Source organism: Candoia aspera, chromosome 4 (genome assembly GCF_035149785.1).
Source record: "Candoia aspera isolate rCanAsp1 chromosome 4, rCanAsp1.hap2, whole genome shotgun sequence".
Taxonomy (NCBI): Eukaryota; Metazoa; Chordata; class Lepidosauria; order Squamata; family Boidae; genus Candoia; species Candoia aspera.
Genome location: NC_086156.1, coordinates 106,071,861 through 106,088,949, shown reverse-complemented (window position 1 = coordinate 106,088,949; position 17,089 = coordinate 106,071,861). Strand labels below are relative to the sequence as shown.

At 41.0% G+C, this 17,089-nt stretch overlaps 2 protein-coding genes across 2 annotated transcripts; one reads left to right on the top strand and one right to left on the bottom strand.

The window, feature by feature from the left end:
- The first annotated feature begins 405 nt into the window (after positions 1–405).
- On the top strand, positions 406–2,837 carry LOC134496905 (vomeronasal type-2 receptor 26-like). The gene is made up of 3 exons (XM_063302621.1): positions 406–474; positions 1,065–1,188; positions 1,927–2,837. The coding sequence occupies exons 1-3, from the start codon at positions 406–408 to the stop codon at positions 2,835–2,837; spliced, it is 1,104 nt and encodes a 367-aa protein (XP_063158691.1).
- A 3,333-nt stretch (positions 2,838–6,170) lies between these two features.
- LOC134496904 (olfactory receptor 5AP2-like) lies at positions 6,171–16,329 on the bottom strand. Its single transcript, XM_063302620.1, has 4 exons — positions 16,257–16,329; positions 13,678–13,721; positions 13,031–13,528; positions 6,171–7,112 (listed from the first exon to the last, which is right to left on the bottom strand). Exons 1-4 carry the CDS (start codon positions 16,327–16,329, stop codon positions 6,171–6,173), a joined length of 1,557 nt encoding a protein of 518 aa, XP_063158690.1.
- Positions 16,330–17,089: the final 760 nt, after the last annotated feature.

The following is a 17,089-nucleotide window of genomic DNA, read 5'->3' as shown; positions in this document are numbered from 1 at the left end:
CATTTTCTCTTTCATTCTTCCTGATATTTGGGTCCGTTACACATTTTAATTGCTTTATTTTCTCTTGGTTTAATGGTTTATAAGATGAAGTATTTACTAATGCTATTATTGTATTGCCTACAATCCTCCTAGAAATTTTGAAAAAAAAATATTACTGATATCTTTGAAAGGGGGAATGAATCTTTTCACCTTGGGCTACCTGATATATAGTATATATCTCTTCTCCTGGCTTCTTTTCCAATGTAGCTCAACCAAATTATGAGAGGGGTCTCATTCAATAATAGTGCTGGACAAAAAATTTCTTTCCAACAAAATGGAGAATTTGAGACTGGTTTGGATATTATGAATTGGATCACATTCCCAAATCTATCTTTTCTGAGAGTCAGAGTTGGAGGGGTGGACCCCATGGGTTCCCAAGAAGCATTGTTCAGCATTGAAGAGGATGATATTGTATGGCCAGAGAGGTTTAACCAGGTATGGGCCAGTTCCATTTTGGCTTGTAACCAAATATCTTTCTGCCATTCTTGGAGTTCCCTTAAATCCAAAAATCTCACACAGCAATGACATTCAGGTATAGAATGTTTCAAATACTCTAAGATTCCTAAATGCTCTCCATACAGTCTCGGGACACTTGCAAAGTCACTCCACCTTATGAACACTTGGGTGTCTTCTAGGTTAGATGTGTGAATGGAGGGATGGTGGTATTTAAGAAAGCGAGCTGATGATTCTTGGCATACTTGATATAAAGGAGTATGTTTTCCCATTCAGTAAGAGCCACTCAGATGTGCAAAAGGAAGGATGTGCCAACGATATTGCAGACATTTTGGATTTTGTAGAAACACCAAAGAATAATGGTCTATCTAGCTTCTAAACATACCTGCTTACCTACCCCATAATACTTATTTAATGCTAGATAGTGCTGACTGATTTTATGGCTAAGCATTTTCTCTAACTGAAGTCATCCCTCTCTTTTGTCATTAAACTGAAGGCACAGAGGCAAAGCATTATGACACTCCTTAGTGCTGTGTAACAAATAAGTACAAATTCCTTTCCTTCATGAACAGCTCCAACCTGTATCTTGGTGTAATAGCAAATGCCAGTCAGGTTATACTAGAAGCAAGATAGAAGGGAAGCCGTTTTGTTGCTATGATTGTCTGCGATGTCCACATGGGAAGATTTCCAACCAAGGTGAGTCCTTGCATATGTTAGCCTCATCCTACCATTACTGTATAAATATTCAAGGCACCCAGGACAATTTTACACCTCCCTGCTGCTGTCAGATACCAACCCTGATACAACATACAATGTTGCCAGCTTTCGCACAGCTGCACTTAAAATTTGCCAGATGATGACCAATGCCATAAATGAGCATTTATTTTATCATACTAGTGTACTGTATTTTCAGATATAATAACCTTTATGCTCCCCTATACCCATCTAACGCTCCTATCCCTCTCTCTAGGTTTTTCTTTCTTTCTTTTCCTCTAGACATCTGTGTTTAACTTTATATATCTGATTTTAAAGTATCTTCTGTGCTTTTAACTGACTGTACCCCACCTTCCTTATGCTGGTCTTTGACTGTAATAAGGATTTGATTGATGGATACTAGAAAATATATCAAAATCAAATGGTGAGCCAGAGCCGCAATGGAAATTTTAGAATAATGCTCTAGATTAGTGGTTCCATGTGATCGAAGAATGTAGTAAAACATTGGAAATTGACCACCTTTCAGTTTATTGAATGGATTTCAACAGTGATACCAAGTAGTGTGTCTTGGAGCAAAGGGTGTTTCAAATAAAACTTGATTGGAAGACTACCAATGTATTTAATTTTCACATGTTAAACAAGAGGTCTTTTTTTCTTTATATGTAGTAATCAGTATTGATTAGTTCAATGCCTTTGGTAAGTTGCTCATTTATTTTCCAGACATGGATGATTGTTTTCCGTGTCCAGAAGATCAGTACGCAAACATGAACCACAATTTGTGTCTTCCAAAGATTGCAACATTTTTGATGTACGAAGAAACTCTGGGGATCGTTTTGGCCAGTTCTGCTCTTTTCTTCTCTTTGATCACCGTTGGAATCCTTGGGATCTTTATTAAGCATCAGGACACTCCCATAGTCAAAGCCAACAACCGGAATCTCACCTACACTCTCCTTGTTGCTCTCCTGTTGTCTTTTCTTTGTTCTTTGTTATTCCTTGGAAAACCAGGCAAGGTGACCTGTCTCCTTCGTCAAACTGCCTTTGGTATCATCTTCTCTGTGGCCATTTCTTGTGTGTTGGCCAAAACCATCATTGTGGTTCTGGCTTTCATGGCCACCAAGCCTGGGTCTAAGATATCCAAATGGGTGGGGAAAAGACTTGCTATTTTCATTGTTTTGGGCTGTTGCTTTATTCAAGGTATTATTTGTGCGATGTGGTTGACAACCTCTCCCCCATTCCCAGATGCTGACACAAATTCAATGGAAGGAGAAATCTTTCTGGAATGTAATGAAGGATCTGCCTCCATGTTCTACTGTGTCTTGGGCTATATGGGCCTCCTTGCCTTTATCAGCTTCTCGGTGGCTTTCTTAGCAAGAAAATTGCCTGATGTTTTCAACGAAGCCAAGTTTATCACCTTCAGCATGTTGGTCTTCTGCAGTGTTTGGGTGTCCTTTGTTCCAACATACCTGAGCACAAAGGGGAAGTATCTGGTTGCCGTGGAGATCTTCTCCATTATAGCTTCCAGTGTTGGGTTACTGATTTGTATTTTTTTCCCTAAATGCTACATCATTGTGTTTAGGCCTGCTCTAAACAACAAAGAACAGCTAAGAAGACAAAACCACAGAAAAACATAAAATTACATGTTTCATTATTTCAGATTATTTATCTTTCCATGTGATTATTGGCATTAACAGAAAATTATTCTCAAAAGTGTTTTGGAGTAAAGGGAGCTCTTGGAGTTCACTTTGGCCACTGATAAAACTCTTCTTTATCTCTATCTATCTATCCACATATAAAATATAAAAGAAATAAGTAGAAAAAGAAAAATGGTCTGAAAAAAAATGGGATTATAGTCCTGATAGTTTGTTTTCCAGCAATTTGAAGCCAGAAAATTAATTATAATAAAAGGTATTATCTAAATAATGCTTATTTAATTTTATCACAAATGAATCATACTGTTCTTATACCACAATTAAAATCCCCATGTCAATTATTAGGAGGCAGCAATGGCAAACCTCTTCTGAAAAGCCTTGCCATGAAACCTGCAGGGACTTTTCCAGGCAGTCTCCAAAAATTGGACATGATTGAACAGATTAAAAAAAAAAGTTAATTCTAGTGTATCTCAATCTGTGCTTTCCTATTGGAAGATAAAGAATCAATGTATTTCCACGTGAAATATTTCAGTATTTGGCAAACTCGTGAGGTTTGCTGATTAAAAAATAATCCTAATTAATGTTGAGGTTTAGTGAGTCCCAGATGGGATTTCACTAAATCTCATTTCTGTGCATTTGGTAGATGAAGTGCTTTCTTTGATGTAGGTTTTAACCAAGGAACCTTTTGAAGTGCTTCCTTGAAAAGACCTGACAACCTGCTTATAACAGGAGCTTCACGTGTCAACAGAAGTCCCAAAGCTACTACTGTCAAAGCAAAGCAGTTGACTGGGACATAGTGGTTCTGCCTAGACCCTTTCAAACAAGTGTGGAGTTACCCTCATTTTGCATCCATCATCTTGGTAGAGTAAAAGCAGCACGTTCAGGCATGTGGAAAGTGGATTTTTTAAGCTTTGTGAAACTGACAATATGCCTGAATGCATCTTGGTTGGAACTGGTTCCAAGCACTTGAAATGATTTAAGCGGGAATCATTGCTCAAAAGTGGTGTTAGATGTGTTGCAACCTGAACACCCACAAGTTGCTACCTTGTGTTCCTCATTGCCAGGATTGCAGAATCACCATTAGTAGACACTTATGCAATGCTGATTTTATTTGGGTCCTTACCAGAGTTATTTTGGTTCATGTTAGGCAATGAACTCAAACCTGATTAATTCCACAGGATTCCCATAATAACTTCTCTCTGAACTAGAATCTCAGTTAATAACATTAGCAGCAATTTCAATTTAAGTTTTGTGCCTTCCTGACTAACATTTGCTTCTGTCACCCTACTACTAACATACTAGCTTCAGAGCTGGTTTCTTGGACCTAAACATCTCACCATCTGCCTTCTTCCCTTCCATGAACTTTCTCTTTGAGTCTGAATCTAGCATAGATTTCCTTCTGTGAGCTCTATTTCAGAAAGAATAAATATATCCCTCTCCACTACCCACACACCAACACATATACAAATTTCTGTGTTTTTTTTCCTGGCTAGTGGTAGCCCAACTTTGGATGATCTCAAAAAGCTAAATACATGGACATATCAACGTCAAGCTCACCTCAAGAGAAATTTTATTACGGTATATATTTGCATATAAGCCCCTCCATGGATAAGACCCTCAAATTTTTAACCAAAATTCCATGAAAAATGTGCCACCTGCAGATAGGTTGACTCACATTTTTCATGGTATTTTGGTTCATTTTGGGGATCTGCTTATCTGTGGATGGGTTTATATCCAAGTATATATGGGAAATATGGGTACTTTAAAAGAAGTATTACTGTATATACTCTTGGATAAGCCCAACTGTGGATAAGCTGAACCCAATTTTCGGGGTGCATTTTGGCTCCTATAATTCTCAGCTTATCCATGAGTATACATATGTAGTAAGTCTATTTTTGAACCTAATTTAAAACAATATACTATACTACACTATTTTTAAAATACAACTTATACTGAGGTTCTGTTTTTACAGCATGATTAATCAGGTCAATGGAGGGTAGGGTGTTGTGGGAACATCAAAAAGGAGATAATTAAACTAGTTAGTGAATTCCTAGGAGATTACATTCAACTCAGAACAGTTAGTCATGCATAGCATTAAAGTGGCTTTACCTGATGGATTATGTTGTGAGAATATATGAAAGCAGCCAAGTGAATGTTTTTTACCACTAGCCCTCCAAGAGAAAAGGAGCATCTGGAAAATCAACTCATTCATTACAAAACTCACAGCTAAGATTTCACAGCACAAAGCACACTTCCTAAACCCTGATTGGTGCAGCAGCTCTGTCCTAACAGTCTGGAACCACGCTAAGATGAAGAATAAGTCTCTAGTGTTTTATTACTGCTACATTAGGCAGAAAATCCTAACAAACTGAAGAAGTGTGAGAAAACCCATACAGATAAACCCCAAAAGTCAAGGCAGGTCTGTTCTGTGTCTCTTTGAATGACTGCTCAACTCCTCACTACTACGCATGCATTTCCCCCCCTGGATAGGGGCCCCTTCCTGCTCACCATCAGTGCTCATGACAGGCTCACTCACACCTGTTGTCTGCTCAATAGGGAAGAGGCCATGAAGCCATGCTAGTGCAGGGGCTAATGTGATACCAGCTACCAGAGAGTAGTAGAGATTCTGAATCCTTGATATTTATTTATTTATTTGTCAAATTTCTCTGCCACCCATCTCCTGTACAACTCTATTACATATTACGTGATGTGGGAACATCAAAAAGGAGATAATTAAACTAGTTAGTGAATCCCCAGGAGATTACATTTAACTCAGAACAGTTAGTCATGCATAACATTAAAGTGGCTTTACCTGCTCAATTCTGTTGTAAGAATATATGAAAGCAGCCAAGTGAATGTTTTTTACTACCTAGCCCTCCAAGAGAAAAGGAGCGTTGTATCGTGTACAACAATATCTATTAATCCAGTTCCTATGACTCTGCTTTCAGAACCACAAGCCACCAGATCCATCTTGGTTAGAGGCTGAATTAAACCTGTTCTAGGAACAAGGCCATTATATAGAATCATTACAAAATACTATACCTAGGTTCCCCAGTTACGTGGAGGACTATGTCGTGTTAAGGTAGAAGCGAGTACAATGATTCAATCCAAGAAGACTGCAGGATGTAACCTTTCCTGAGGCACATGGAGTTATTCCCAGGCTGAAGAAACCTCACACTTTTTTAGAATTTCTGGGAGTTGAAGTCTCGAAACATCTGAAGGATACCAGGTGAAAGAAAATTGAACTAGATCAATTAAAACATTAACTGACTCTTGGTTTTTTGTTGTTGTTTTGTATTTGGTTTTCTCTTGTCCTCAGGGTCTTCTTTGTAGCATTTTGGCCACTGCCCTGTGGATATCCTTGTTCCTCAGCGTATAAATGATAGGGTTGAGCAGGGGGGTGACCACAGTGTAAAAGACAGCAATTTGTTTGTTACGATTGGGAGCTGCATCAGTCTGTGATTTCAGGTACATAGAGATGAGGGTGCCATAGAACAAGGTAACCACTGCCAAGTGGGAGGCACATGTGGAAAAAGCCTTCTGCCATCTAGCAGTTGACCTCATCTGGAACACCATGTATAGGATGAGTGCATAGGAGGTCAAGACAACTGAAAGGGGACCAAGGATAACCAGCACCGATGTCCAAAACAGAATAACTTCTGTTACATGGGTGTCACCACATGCAAGCTTCACTACCAAGGGCAGCTCACAGAAAAAGTGGTTGATATGGTTGGGGCCACAGAAGGAGTGCTGAAAAGTCAAACTTATATTCACAGCTGCAATTAGGAAACACACTGCCCAGGAAGCAGTTGTCAGCCTCCATTGGCGCCCCTTGTCCATAGTTATGGCATAGATCAAGGGATGACAGATGGCCAAGTAGCGGTCATAGGCCATGACGGCCAGCAGAAAGCATTCTGTGCCACCGAAGGTTGTGGTTATGTACACCTGGATTGCACAGCGGGTAGAGGAGATGGCTCCATTACCTGACAGGAGGTGAACCAACATTTGGGGCACAGTGCTGGAGGTGTAACAGATCTCCAGAAATGAGAGGTGGCTCAGAAAGAAGTACATCGGAGTGTGGAGGTTGGAGTTGACCCATACCAGCATGATGACTGCCAGATTCCCCCAAAGGGTAAGAGAATAGATGAGGAGGATTGTGGCAAAGAGCATCATCCGGGTTTTGTGGTGGGTGGAAAGGCCCAACAAGAGGAACTCCCTGATCAAGGTGAGATTCTCAACCTCCATCCTGACTCCTACCTGCACAAAAAAATACAACAAGGAGGAACAATGAGTGTGAGACAAGCCAAGGGCAAATCAGTCTTCGATCCATGAAAAGGCATTGTAAGCACCCACATGTAACCACCAAGCTCTTAGGTCATGTAGAAGCCAAAACTTCTCCTTGACTAATGAACATTCTGTTACCCCCAAAGAATTTACATGGGCATAAAAGACAGAAAATTAATTCTAGTAATAAAATTATTGTCTAAATAATAAAGCTTATTTAATTTGCTCACAGATGAATCAACCTGCTCTTATTTATTTATTTGCCAAATTTTTGTTCCCGTCCATCTCCCCCACTCGGGGGACCCTGGGCGGTTCACAATAAAACAGTGTAAAATTCAGTAAAATTATACCACAATTAAACTTCCCTAGTTAATTATAATGTAACTGTTTTTAGTAGCAATAATTCCTTCTGAATACGATAGATTCTTATGGAAAGTTATTGGACTGATAGTAACAACAGAAGACAACTGTGCCATAGCCTTTTTCTCAAATAACAGACATATTGAGAAAAAGGCTATGAAAAATCTCAACAAAATACAAAAGTGCAGTGGCATCACTCTGATAACAAAGGTACAGTACATAGTGTCACGGCTGTGGTTTTCCCATTTGTACTGTATGGCTGTGAAAGCCGGATCATCAGAAAAGCTGAACAAAGAACCATAGATGCTGTTGGATGGTGATGCTGGAGACAATGGTCAGAAATAACTCATCCAAAATTTTGGCAGTCTGAAGTAAAACCAGGTTGCTCAGTGGAAGCCCTAAAAATGAAGCTAGAGTTTAGATATTTTGGACACAGGATATGAAGGCTAGAGACATCAGAGGAGACTTGGAAAAATGGAACAAGAGGACAACCGGGGACAAGATGGCTAGATACTGTTACCGATGGTCCAAGCAGGACCTTCCAAGAACTCAAACAGTCATTAAGAGGCAATCCTGGTCTCCATCATTTCACAAAACTCAGAAGTGGTCAAATGACTGAAAAACAAAGGTTCCCAAGCTTACTAGATAAATTATAAGTTAAGCAATTCATTGGAATCTTCAGGCCTGTCTAGAGAAGGAGAAAATTGTAGGTGAGCAGAATGTTCTCCTATGGGCCAGGCCTTGCTTTTACAACATGTCACTGAAAATGACTCTAGTCCAATGGTCCTGATTTCTCTAACGATTTTTATGGAGTAAATTCAGGCTGAAAAGGGACTATATTGGCAAGTTGACTTATGTTCTCTCCCTAGAGTTTTGGCAGTTTTTGGCTATGATCAAGCGAGCCTGGATGCTGAATGGCAAAATGAGTTAAATCCAGTCTCCAGCAGCATTCACTTCTGAAGAATGAATCTGAACCTGCAGCCAGCTAAGTATTTTATTGCCTTGAAGCTGCCTAACCATTGCTTAACTTTCTCCCAAGCTTGATTGAACATCCTTCCATCTGCTCTCCTCTAAGGCACCTAGACCAAGACCCCAATGATGAGCATACCTACTCTTGGGTGGTTGAAATATTGTGGCATGTCCTGCTATATTATTAATTTTTATAGCAAAAGAGGTATTCTCCATTGCTAGTACACTTTCTGAGCCACCCATAATTCCCTCTCACCTGTTTACTTGCAGATGGGTAGCTTGTTATGGCCAGTAAGATAGGGAAACAAGGTGGAACAATAGCCTGTAGACTACAGCACAGCTACTGGGGAGATGTCAGAAAAGCTAGTAATGCATTCCTCTCTCCATCAATAGCATATAATCCACAGTTAATTTTCTGGTACTCTTCCTTTTCTTATGCATTGAATTATTGTCTCAATGTTTTGTTTTATAGCCTGTTTTATACTGCTGGCCTCTGGCTGGAGTAATGAATTTCTTACTTACAAGCTGTCATTCTTATCTCGACCGGCTGGAATGAAAATAATTCATAGAGCCTAATGCCAGCGAGATAATAACAGCTGGGGAAATCCAACATCCAAGCGGTCTCTCAACAGAAGGGATGGCACTTTTCTCCTTCTCCTTTCTGCTTTGTATCCTGATGTCCTGAAGATTGTCTGAAATTAGGGATGGGCTGTTGGAACCCAAGCACAGACGAAATACAGGGATGAGGTGTATTTATTAGCTCGCAACTTGCTATTTCCTTTCAGCACTAAAAGTTAGATTGTGCAGAAATGAGACAACAAAATCATGATCCTCAGAATTAGCTAAGAGGTTGGCTGACTCATATTCCAATCCATAAAACTCCGTAACACACGCAATCAGAAAAGAAGTAAAAAGTGTTCCTTGTTAAGATAAAATAAACTGTTGGGGGGGATTAAAAAGAGATTAGCTAAATTAAAAGAATTAAATAAATTCTCTTTCTTTTCTCTTTAATTTTTTTTTGTTTGTTTGTTAGTGATTATTTAAGGTTTTTTTGTTTTTGTTTTTCTTTTCAGGAATAATTCAATTAATATTATTATGAAGAAAAAACAAAACAAACATAGTATTTGTTTCTGTTATCAACTGTTTTTCAAGGAAATCTAACTTTTTTTTAAAAAAAATTCAAAAATAATGTTTTGAAAAGTTCCTTTTTAAAATTGCTTCTTGGGTGGCCATTTTATATTGCCTTCACTTGTTTTTATTGATGCATTTGATTATATACATATAACCATAGATTGATAGACTGGATCAGGAGGATTAACATAAATAAAAAGATGCATACAAGAATTTTTGCTAAAATATTATTAGGGATAAAAAAATGTTAAGACTAACAAGTCAGAATGATGTAAGAGTAAATGTAAAAATGAAAGTAAAAAGCTGAGGTAGACATCACCTTAGTATTATCTTTATTATCTCGAAAGAGATATTTTGGAGTTTCTGCACTGTTATATAGTTCTAGGGGATCAGTAGCTAAGTCACTACTAGCAAACTGGGAGCAAATTTGTAGAAAGTGTGTAGTAGCTAGCTGCTCTGTAACTAAATCATCATGTTGCATGGACTTTTTTCCTCTGCAAGACATACTGGTTGGAAAGATGTTACAATGCTCTGTTAGTTTGGTGGAGATCTGCTGTAATAAGGGTGGAAAGGTCCAGTAAGTGGAAAATGTTCATTTGCCACTTGAGGAGACACTTCAAAGCAGTCAAGGAACTGTAGCAGATTTTCAGTTCTCATTACATAATCTGGGAGATTATTTTGGGATTAAACTCTGGAGGATGGTCTGATTTGAGGGACCACTATGATAAGCTGAGCCTATTAGTCACTTGGGCCAAGCGCAGACCTGCACAGTTTGCTTCCAGGTTGTTTGATCCAGTTCTGGACTGACGTGGTGGAGATGATGTGTGTAGATGTGTGTTTTGTCATCAGGGCCAAATATGGAATTTTAGTCTCCCCCTATCAATATATATGCCAGCAGCGAGTAATCATTAAGAAAGCAGCCCACCGTTCTTGATTTCATACTTCCATTTCAATAAAAAAAGATTGTATGTTTGTGTATGTACGTGTGTGTGTGTGTGTATACACATACATACATACATATGTATGTATACATAGATATATACATACATACAGGCTACTATTAAGATTCAGGATCCTGACTGCCATTCTGTTTCTTTTTCCGTACATTATGGGGGCTTTAAAAAAAGAGAGGGCAGTTTTTTTAACCCCTTAATAACTGGGCAGAAAATGACAGATATCCAAATTTATGTGCCAGGGATGACAACCAGGCTGGGACAGTATTTAGGAAAAGAAAAAAACCCTTGAAGACTTCTGTTAGAATTTCCGGCAAGATGGCAGAGAGAGCAGGTGCCTGGAGGGTTTCTCCCCTCAGTTCAATGGTTGAATTACTTTCTTTTTGATCAGACTAAAGAGATTAGGGAAAACCCACAGATCAGCTAGATATGAGCTCACTAATATTCCTAAGGAATATGCAGTGGAGGTGAAGAATAGATTTAAGGGACTGGACTTAGTAGATAGGGTCCCGGAAGAACTATGGACAGAAGTTCGCAACATTGTTCAGGAGGCAGCAACAAAATACATCCCAAAGAAAGAGAAAACCAAGAAGGCAAAGTGGCTGTCTGCTGAGACACTAGAAGTAGCCCAAGAAAGAAGGAAAGCAAAAGGCAACAGTGATAGGGGGAGATATGCCTAATTAAATGCAAAATTCCAGTGGTTAGCCAGAAGAGATAAGGAATTATTTTTAAACAAACAATGCGTGGAAGTGGAAGAAGACAATAGAATAGGAAGGACAAGAGACCTCTTCCAGAAAATTAGAAACATTGGAGGTAAATTCCAGGCAAAAATGGGTATGATCAAAAACAAAGATGGCAAGGACCTAACAGAAGAAGAGATCAAGAAAAGGTGGCAAGAATATACAAAAGACCTGTATAGGAAGGATAACAATATCGGGCATAGCTTTGACGGTGTGGTCAGTGAGCTAGAGCCAGACATCCTGAAGAGTGAGGTTGAGTGGGCCTTAAGAAGCATTGCTAATAAGAAGGCAGCAGGAGACGACGGCATCCCAGCTGAACTGTTCAAAATCTTGCAAGATGATGCTGTCAAGGTAATGCATGCTATATACCAGCAGATTTGGAAAACACAAGAATGGCCATCAGACTGGAAAAAATCAACTTATATCTCCATACCAAAAAAGGGAAACAATAAAGAATGTTCAAACTATCGAACAGTGGCACTCATTTCACATGCCAGTAAGGTAATGCTCAAGATCCTGCAAGGTAGACTTCAGCAATTCAGGGAGCGAGAATTGCCAGATGTACAAGCTGGGTTTAGAAAAGGCAGGGGAACTAGGGACCAAATTGCCAATATCCACTGGATAATGGAAAAAGCCAGGGAGTTTCAGAAAAACATCTATTTCTGTTTTATTGACTATTCTAAAGCCTTTGACTGTGTGGACCATAACAAATTGTGGCAAGTTCTTAGCGGTATGGGGATACCAAGTCATCTTGTCTGCCTCCTGAAGAATCTGTATAACGACCAAGTAGCAACAGTAAGAACAGACAATGGAGCAACGGACTGGTTTAAGATTGGGAAAGGAGTATGGCAGGGCTGTATACTCTCACCCTACCTATTCAACTTGTACGCAGAACACATCATGAGACATGCTGGACTTGAGGAATCCAAGGCTGGAGTTAAAATCTCTGGAAGAAACATTAACAATCTCAGATATGCAGATGATACCACTTTGATGGCTGAAAGTGAAGAGGAACTGAGGAGCCTTATGATGAAGGTGAAAGAAGAAAGTGCAAAAGCTGGCCTGCAGCTAAACCTCAAAAAAACCAAGATTATGGCAACCAGCTCGATTGATAACTGGCAAATAGAGGGAGAAAACGTAAAGGCAGTGAAAGACTTTGTATTCCTAGGTGCAAAGATTACTGCAGATGCTGACTGCAGTCAGGAAATCAGAAGACGCTTAATCCTTGGGAGAAGAGCAATGACAAATCTCGATAAAATAGTTAAGAGCAGAGACCTCACACTGACAACAAAGGTCCGCATAGTTAAAGCAATGGTGTTCCCTGTAGTAACATGGCTGCGAGAGCTGGACCATAAGGAAGGCTGAGGGAAGGAAGATCGATGCTTTTGAACTGTGGTGTTGGAGGAAAATCCTGAGAGTGCCTTGGACTGCAAGAAGATCAAACCAGTCCATCCTCCAGGAAATAAAGCCAGACTGCTCACTTGAGGGAATGATATTAAAGGCAAAACTGAAATACTTTGGCCACACAATGAGAAGACAGGACACCCTGGAGAAGATGCTGATGCTGGGGAGAGTGGAGGGCAAAAGGAAGAGGGACCGACCAAGGGCAAGGTGGATGGATGATATTCTAGAGGTGACCGACTCATCCCTGGGGGAGCTGGGGGTGTTGGCGATCGACAGGAAGCTCTGAAGTCACGAAGAGTCGGAAGCGACTAAACGAATAAACGAACAACAACACCTGGACTGATGCCGGACTTGGACCTTCGCCTCTATTTTCCCTTTCTCGGAGGAGCTGCTGCTGTTGGCCGCGCCGGCGGCGTTCGCCCGCGGTTGTGGCGTTTCTCACGCCCACAGACCTGGTGCCGGCCGCGCTTGGGGTCGGGCGGCTGGAGGAGCGGGCCGGAGGATGCGCGTCTCCCTCTCTTTGGCTTGGAAGCTGGAGGGGTCGGAAGAGCCGGAGGACTCGGAGGGTGGCCCGCGTGCGCTGCCGGCCGCGTTCGCCCGTGATGGGGCGTTTATCGCGCCCATAGACCTGGCGCGGACCGCGCTTGGGGCTCGGAGGCTGAAGGAGCGAGCCGGAGGAGCGGGCAGGAGGAGGGGTCGGGGGAGAGGCCGGCCGGCTGCGTTTACAATTAAGGCCGCGCCGGCTCTGTTTGCCGTGCTGGGCGCTTCTGCGCCCTGGCGCCGTTTGTGCTGTCTGTAACTTGTCGCGCTTGTCGTGCCTGCGGGCCTGGCGCTAGCCGGAGAAGAAGCGGGCGGGGACTGGCTGCATTTACGGCCCTCTTGCTGCGTCTGCAGCCCGGCTTGCTGCCGGTTTCTCTATCTGCGTGAGCTTGTTGGCTGCTGCCAGGAACTGTCCGGAGCTACATTCTGGCAGCTTCTTACCTGAGAGGCCTGTTGGAACTCTGGAACTCTGGAGGTGGCGGCGGCTGTTGGGGTGGGGAGTGAAGGATAGCAGCAGAGAGGCAGACGACCGGACCCGCCCCGCTACAGAGACTATTCGCCTTTCCCTCAGCTACTGCCAGAGAGGGAGAAGACAGGCTCTTCTTGGCTGATTCCATCCGCTCCTTAGGTGCTTGACGGTGGGTTGTTGGTTTTCCCACTGAGTGCTGATCCCCTCCTCTGGGTGAGAGCCGGGGTGGGGTGGGGGATTGGTGAGGTTGGGTGCATGGAAGGGAACCCCGAAGAGAGGCTGGCCTCATCCTTTTTCACTTTTCCAGAAGTCCCTCAAGACCTGGTTATGTCGTCAAGCCTGGAGACCTCAAGGGACTGGTGAAAGACTGAGATGGCTCCAGTGTTATTAATACCTACTCTTTGCCTATTTTTGTTTTGTTTTGTGCCTTTTATAATTTTAAAATTAATAATAATAATAATACTTGTTTGTATACATAGTTTTTAGCTTTCTTGTACAGGCCCAGAGTCACTTGTCTGTGAGATGGGCAGCCATGTAAATATGATGAATGAATGAATGAATGAATGAATGAATGAATGAATGAATGAATGAATGATACAATTGTTGTAAACCGCCCAGAGTTCCTCTGGTGAGAGGAGATGGGCAGTGACAAATTTGATAAATAAATAAAAATAAATAAATTTCAGAAATGTCTGTCACAATGCACACTCCACACCTTTCTTACATGGATTGTGATGTTACATGCACTTGCAAAATTCCATGCTCAGTGCATCTATTCAGTCGTTTGCGTTGTCCAACTCTAAGCCTTCCTGGGAGGTATTGTTCTAAACTGGTTCATCTCCTTCCTCAGTGGATGGTTGCACTGTTACGGTGGGAGAAGAGAAGTCAGTTTGGTAGCCCTGACTTCCAGGGTGCCACAGTGATTGGTCCTCTTTCCCCTGCTCTTTAACTTCCATATGAAAGTGCTGGGGGAGAGGATCCAATAGTTTGGGGGGCAGTGACATCAGTATGCTGATGGTTCCCAGTTATACATCACCACCCAGGCTCTAGGGAACAAGCTGTCAATATTTCTTCCCAGTGCCAGGAGGCTGTAAGAAACTGGATGTGAGAACAGGCTAAAGTTGATCTCCAGCAAGACAGAGTTGGTTTCTATATTGGGGTGTGCCATCAATAGCAGTGTTGCCTCTGGATGGGCAGGCACTACTTGTGAAAAAGCAGGTTGGCCATTTGGAGGTCTTTCTGGACTCACGGCACCTGCTTCTGAACAGCAGGTAGAAACCACAACTAAAAAGGCCCAGCTTCAGCTGGTGCCCAACTGCAGCTTTACCTGACACAAGAGGACCTGGCCAGGGTAACTTAAAGGTACATCCTCATTATCACCTAGATAAACTACTGCAATGTTCTTTATATAGGGCTGCATTTAAAGACTATCCAGAAAATACAACTTGTCCAGAATGCAGCAATCTCTGTGTTAATGGATGCCTATAGAACCATCTATCTATAGCTGGTTTGAATTGACAACTTGAACCAAATCATAGTGTCTTCATGATTCAAAAGACAAATATTGGGGACAGCTTTCCCATCAAGCATTTAGCTGTCCCCTTTTGATTTCTGTCTTTAGGGAAGGGTGGGCAGTCAGAAGCTTCAAGACAAAGAAAAGAAATCAACAATGTTAGAAGGATCATCTACCAGAGGAGGAGGAGGAGGGCATCCCTTTTTTAGCTCTTCAACTATTTTTAGGTATTTTCTCTTACTTTCCATGTGATTCCAGACATTAACAGAGAATTATTCTCAAAAGGGACCGAAGGGCTTCCAAAATGGGTTTGACTTCACCTTGGCCCCTGATATAACCCTTCTGTGAATGAATATTAAGCTGTTTTTGTTTTAACATTTCAGGGGAATGAACTCTCTTCCTGGCCTTCTACAAATGCAGGAAAAGGTTATGAAGATCTCATTGCAGTTAGGATTCATCTCTTACTCTGAATAATTACAAGCATCTGTATCTCTTGCCACCACACTGTAGACTACTAAATCTCTACTAAGATGACAAAAACATGTTTTCTTGTTCAAGGTTTCCCAAGACTTTGATTCTGAAATTGTTGACTTTTCTACTGCAATTATCACTGCCTATATAATCATTGTAGCTTCACCTCTAAGTCCTGGGGGGGTGGCTGAGCCATTAGCTGCAGCTGAATTATACTTAATGAAAGAGAATGTTGGGTCAGAGAAATGTTGGTTTACAGAAAAAATGCCTGTGTTGAAAATGGTGATATCTGCAGTATTGGTTATTGTGCCTTTACCTCAAGTGCTATGCAAGATTTGCAGTGCTAAATGCAGCATCAGTGACCCTCTGCCTTTTCTTCACAAGAAACATCAGTCAGGAGACTTCATTGTTGTGAATATGCTCTCTCAGATCTATATCTTCCACACAATGATAGACTTCACCAGACGTCCCTCTAAGGAGCTCTTTGAGGACACTGTGTAAGATTTTACAGACAGAAAACAAATTAATTTGAACTGGGAGATATTTTCATATTCATATTAGCCTCACTTCTAATGATTGGCATGAAATCATTTTGGTGGATGGCACCATCTTCATCCTCCCCCTCATCCTCCTTTTCCATCATCATCATTTTCTCCTCCTGTTCCTTTTCATATTCCTCATCCACAATCCATAATAGTTATGTAATGATTATATCCTGCAGAAAAAAATGTTTTATGTTTGTTTTTAAGTTTTCCATAATTATGTGAAGGTATTCAAGTATTCCACACAAATAAAAAATTGTATTAAGGAACATACATAATACTAAAATGTGGAGAAAGGAGGAGGAAAATCTTAGCCAAGCTGTATGATGGAAAGGTATTCCTAGGGTAGAATGAACCTCATGTAGAATTTTTTCCAAGAAATGTTTGTAATATTCATATACTCCTGAAGTTGAAAGGGGTGATGTTCAATACTGAGTTGAGCTCCATGCTTAGTGTATGAATCCAGTCTCTTGCAGTGGTTACTTCCCTGGGAAATGGATCGTGGAATGTGTTTTGGAAGTTTTAAAGAAAATTGTATGACTTTTGTCCTCCAAAATACATCAGTACCATTTTGAAAATCAACAATACAAGTCCTCAGTTTCTGAAATTAATATCTAGAGGAATAGTGGAAGACTGTTTGGGGCAAAAAGTCATTTTTATAACCAATAGTTGTCAAAGCCTATGAAAACCTCACTTACGACACTGCTCATTAAAATCAAAACGGTTGCAATGCCATTTTATCACACACACTTGTAAGATGTGTATTATGTGCATTCTTTTGAATTGAATGTATGGTGATAAAATATGTAATTCCCATTCCAGGGTCATGACTCCAATCTATCAGCACATCTTGGCCTT

What these genes read in the sequence shown, in the direction of transcription:
- LOC134496904 (XM_063302620.1), bottom strand. Translation starts at nt 16,329, where the DNA reads ATGGAAAAGGAGGATGAGGGGGAGGATGAAGATGGTGCCATCCACCAA. An exon ending in AGTTCCAACAGGCCTCTCAG is followed by an intron (nt 13,529 to 13,677) that starts GTAAGAAGCTGC and finishes TTCTCCGGCTAG; the next exon opens with CGCCAGGCCCGCAGGCACGA. An exon ending in CAAGTCCGGCATCAGTCCAG is followed by an intron (nt 7,113 to 13,030) that starts GTGTTGTTGTTC and finishes TTTTTTGTGCAG; the next exon opens with GTAGGAGTCAGGATGGAGGT.
- LOC134496905 (XM_063302621.1), top strand. Translation starts at nt 406, where the DNA reads ATGGGTTCCCAAGAAGCATTGTTCAGCATTGAAGAGGATGATATTGTA. An exon ending in GGCCAGAGAGGTTTAACCAG is followed by an intron (nt 475 to 1,064) that starts GTATGGGCCAGT and finishes CTTCATGAACAG; the next exon opens with CTCCAACCTGTATCTTGGTG. An exon ending in TGGGAAGATTTCCAACCAAG is followed by an intron (nt 1,189 to 1,926) that starts GTGAGTCCTTGC and finishes TTTATTTTCCAG; the next exon opens with ACATGGATGATTGTTTTCCG.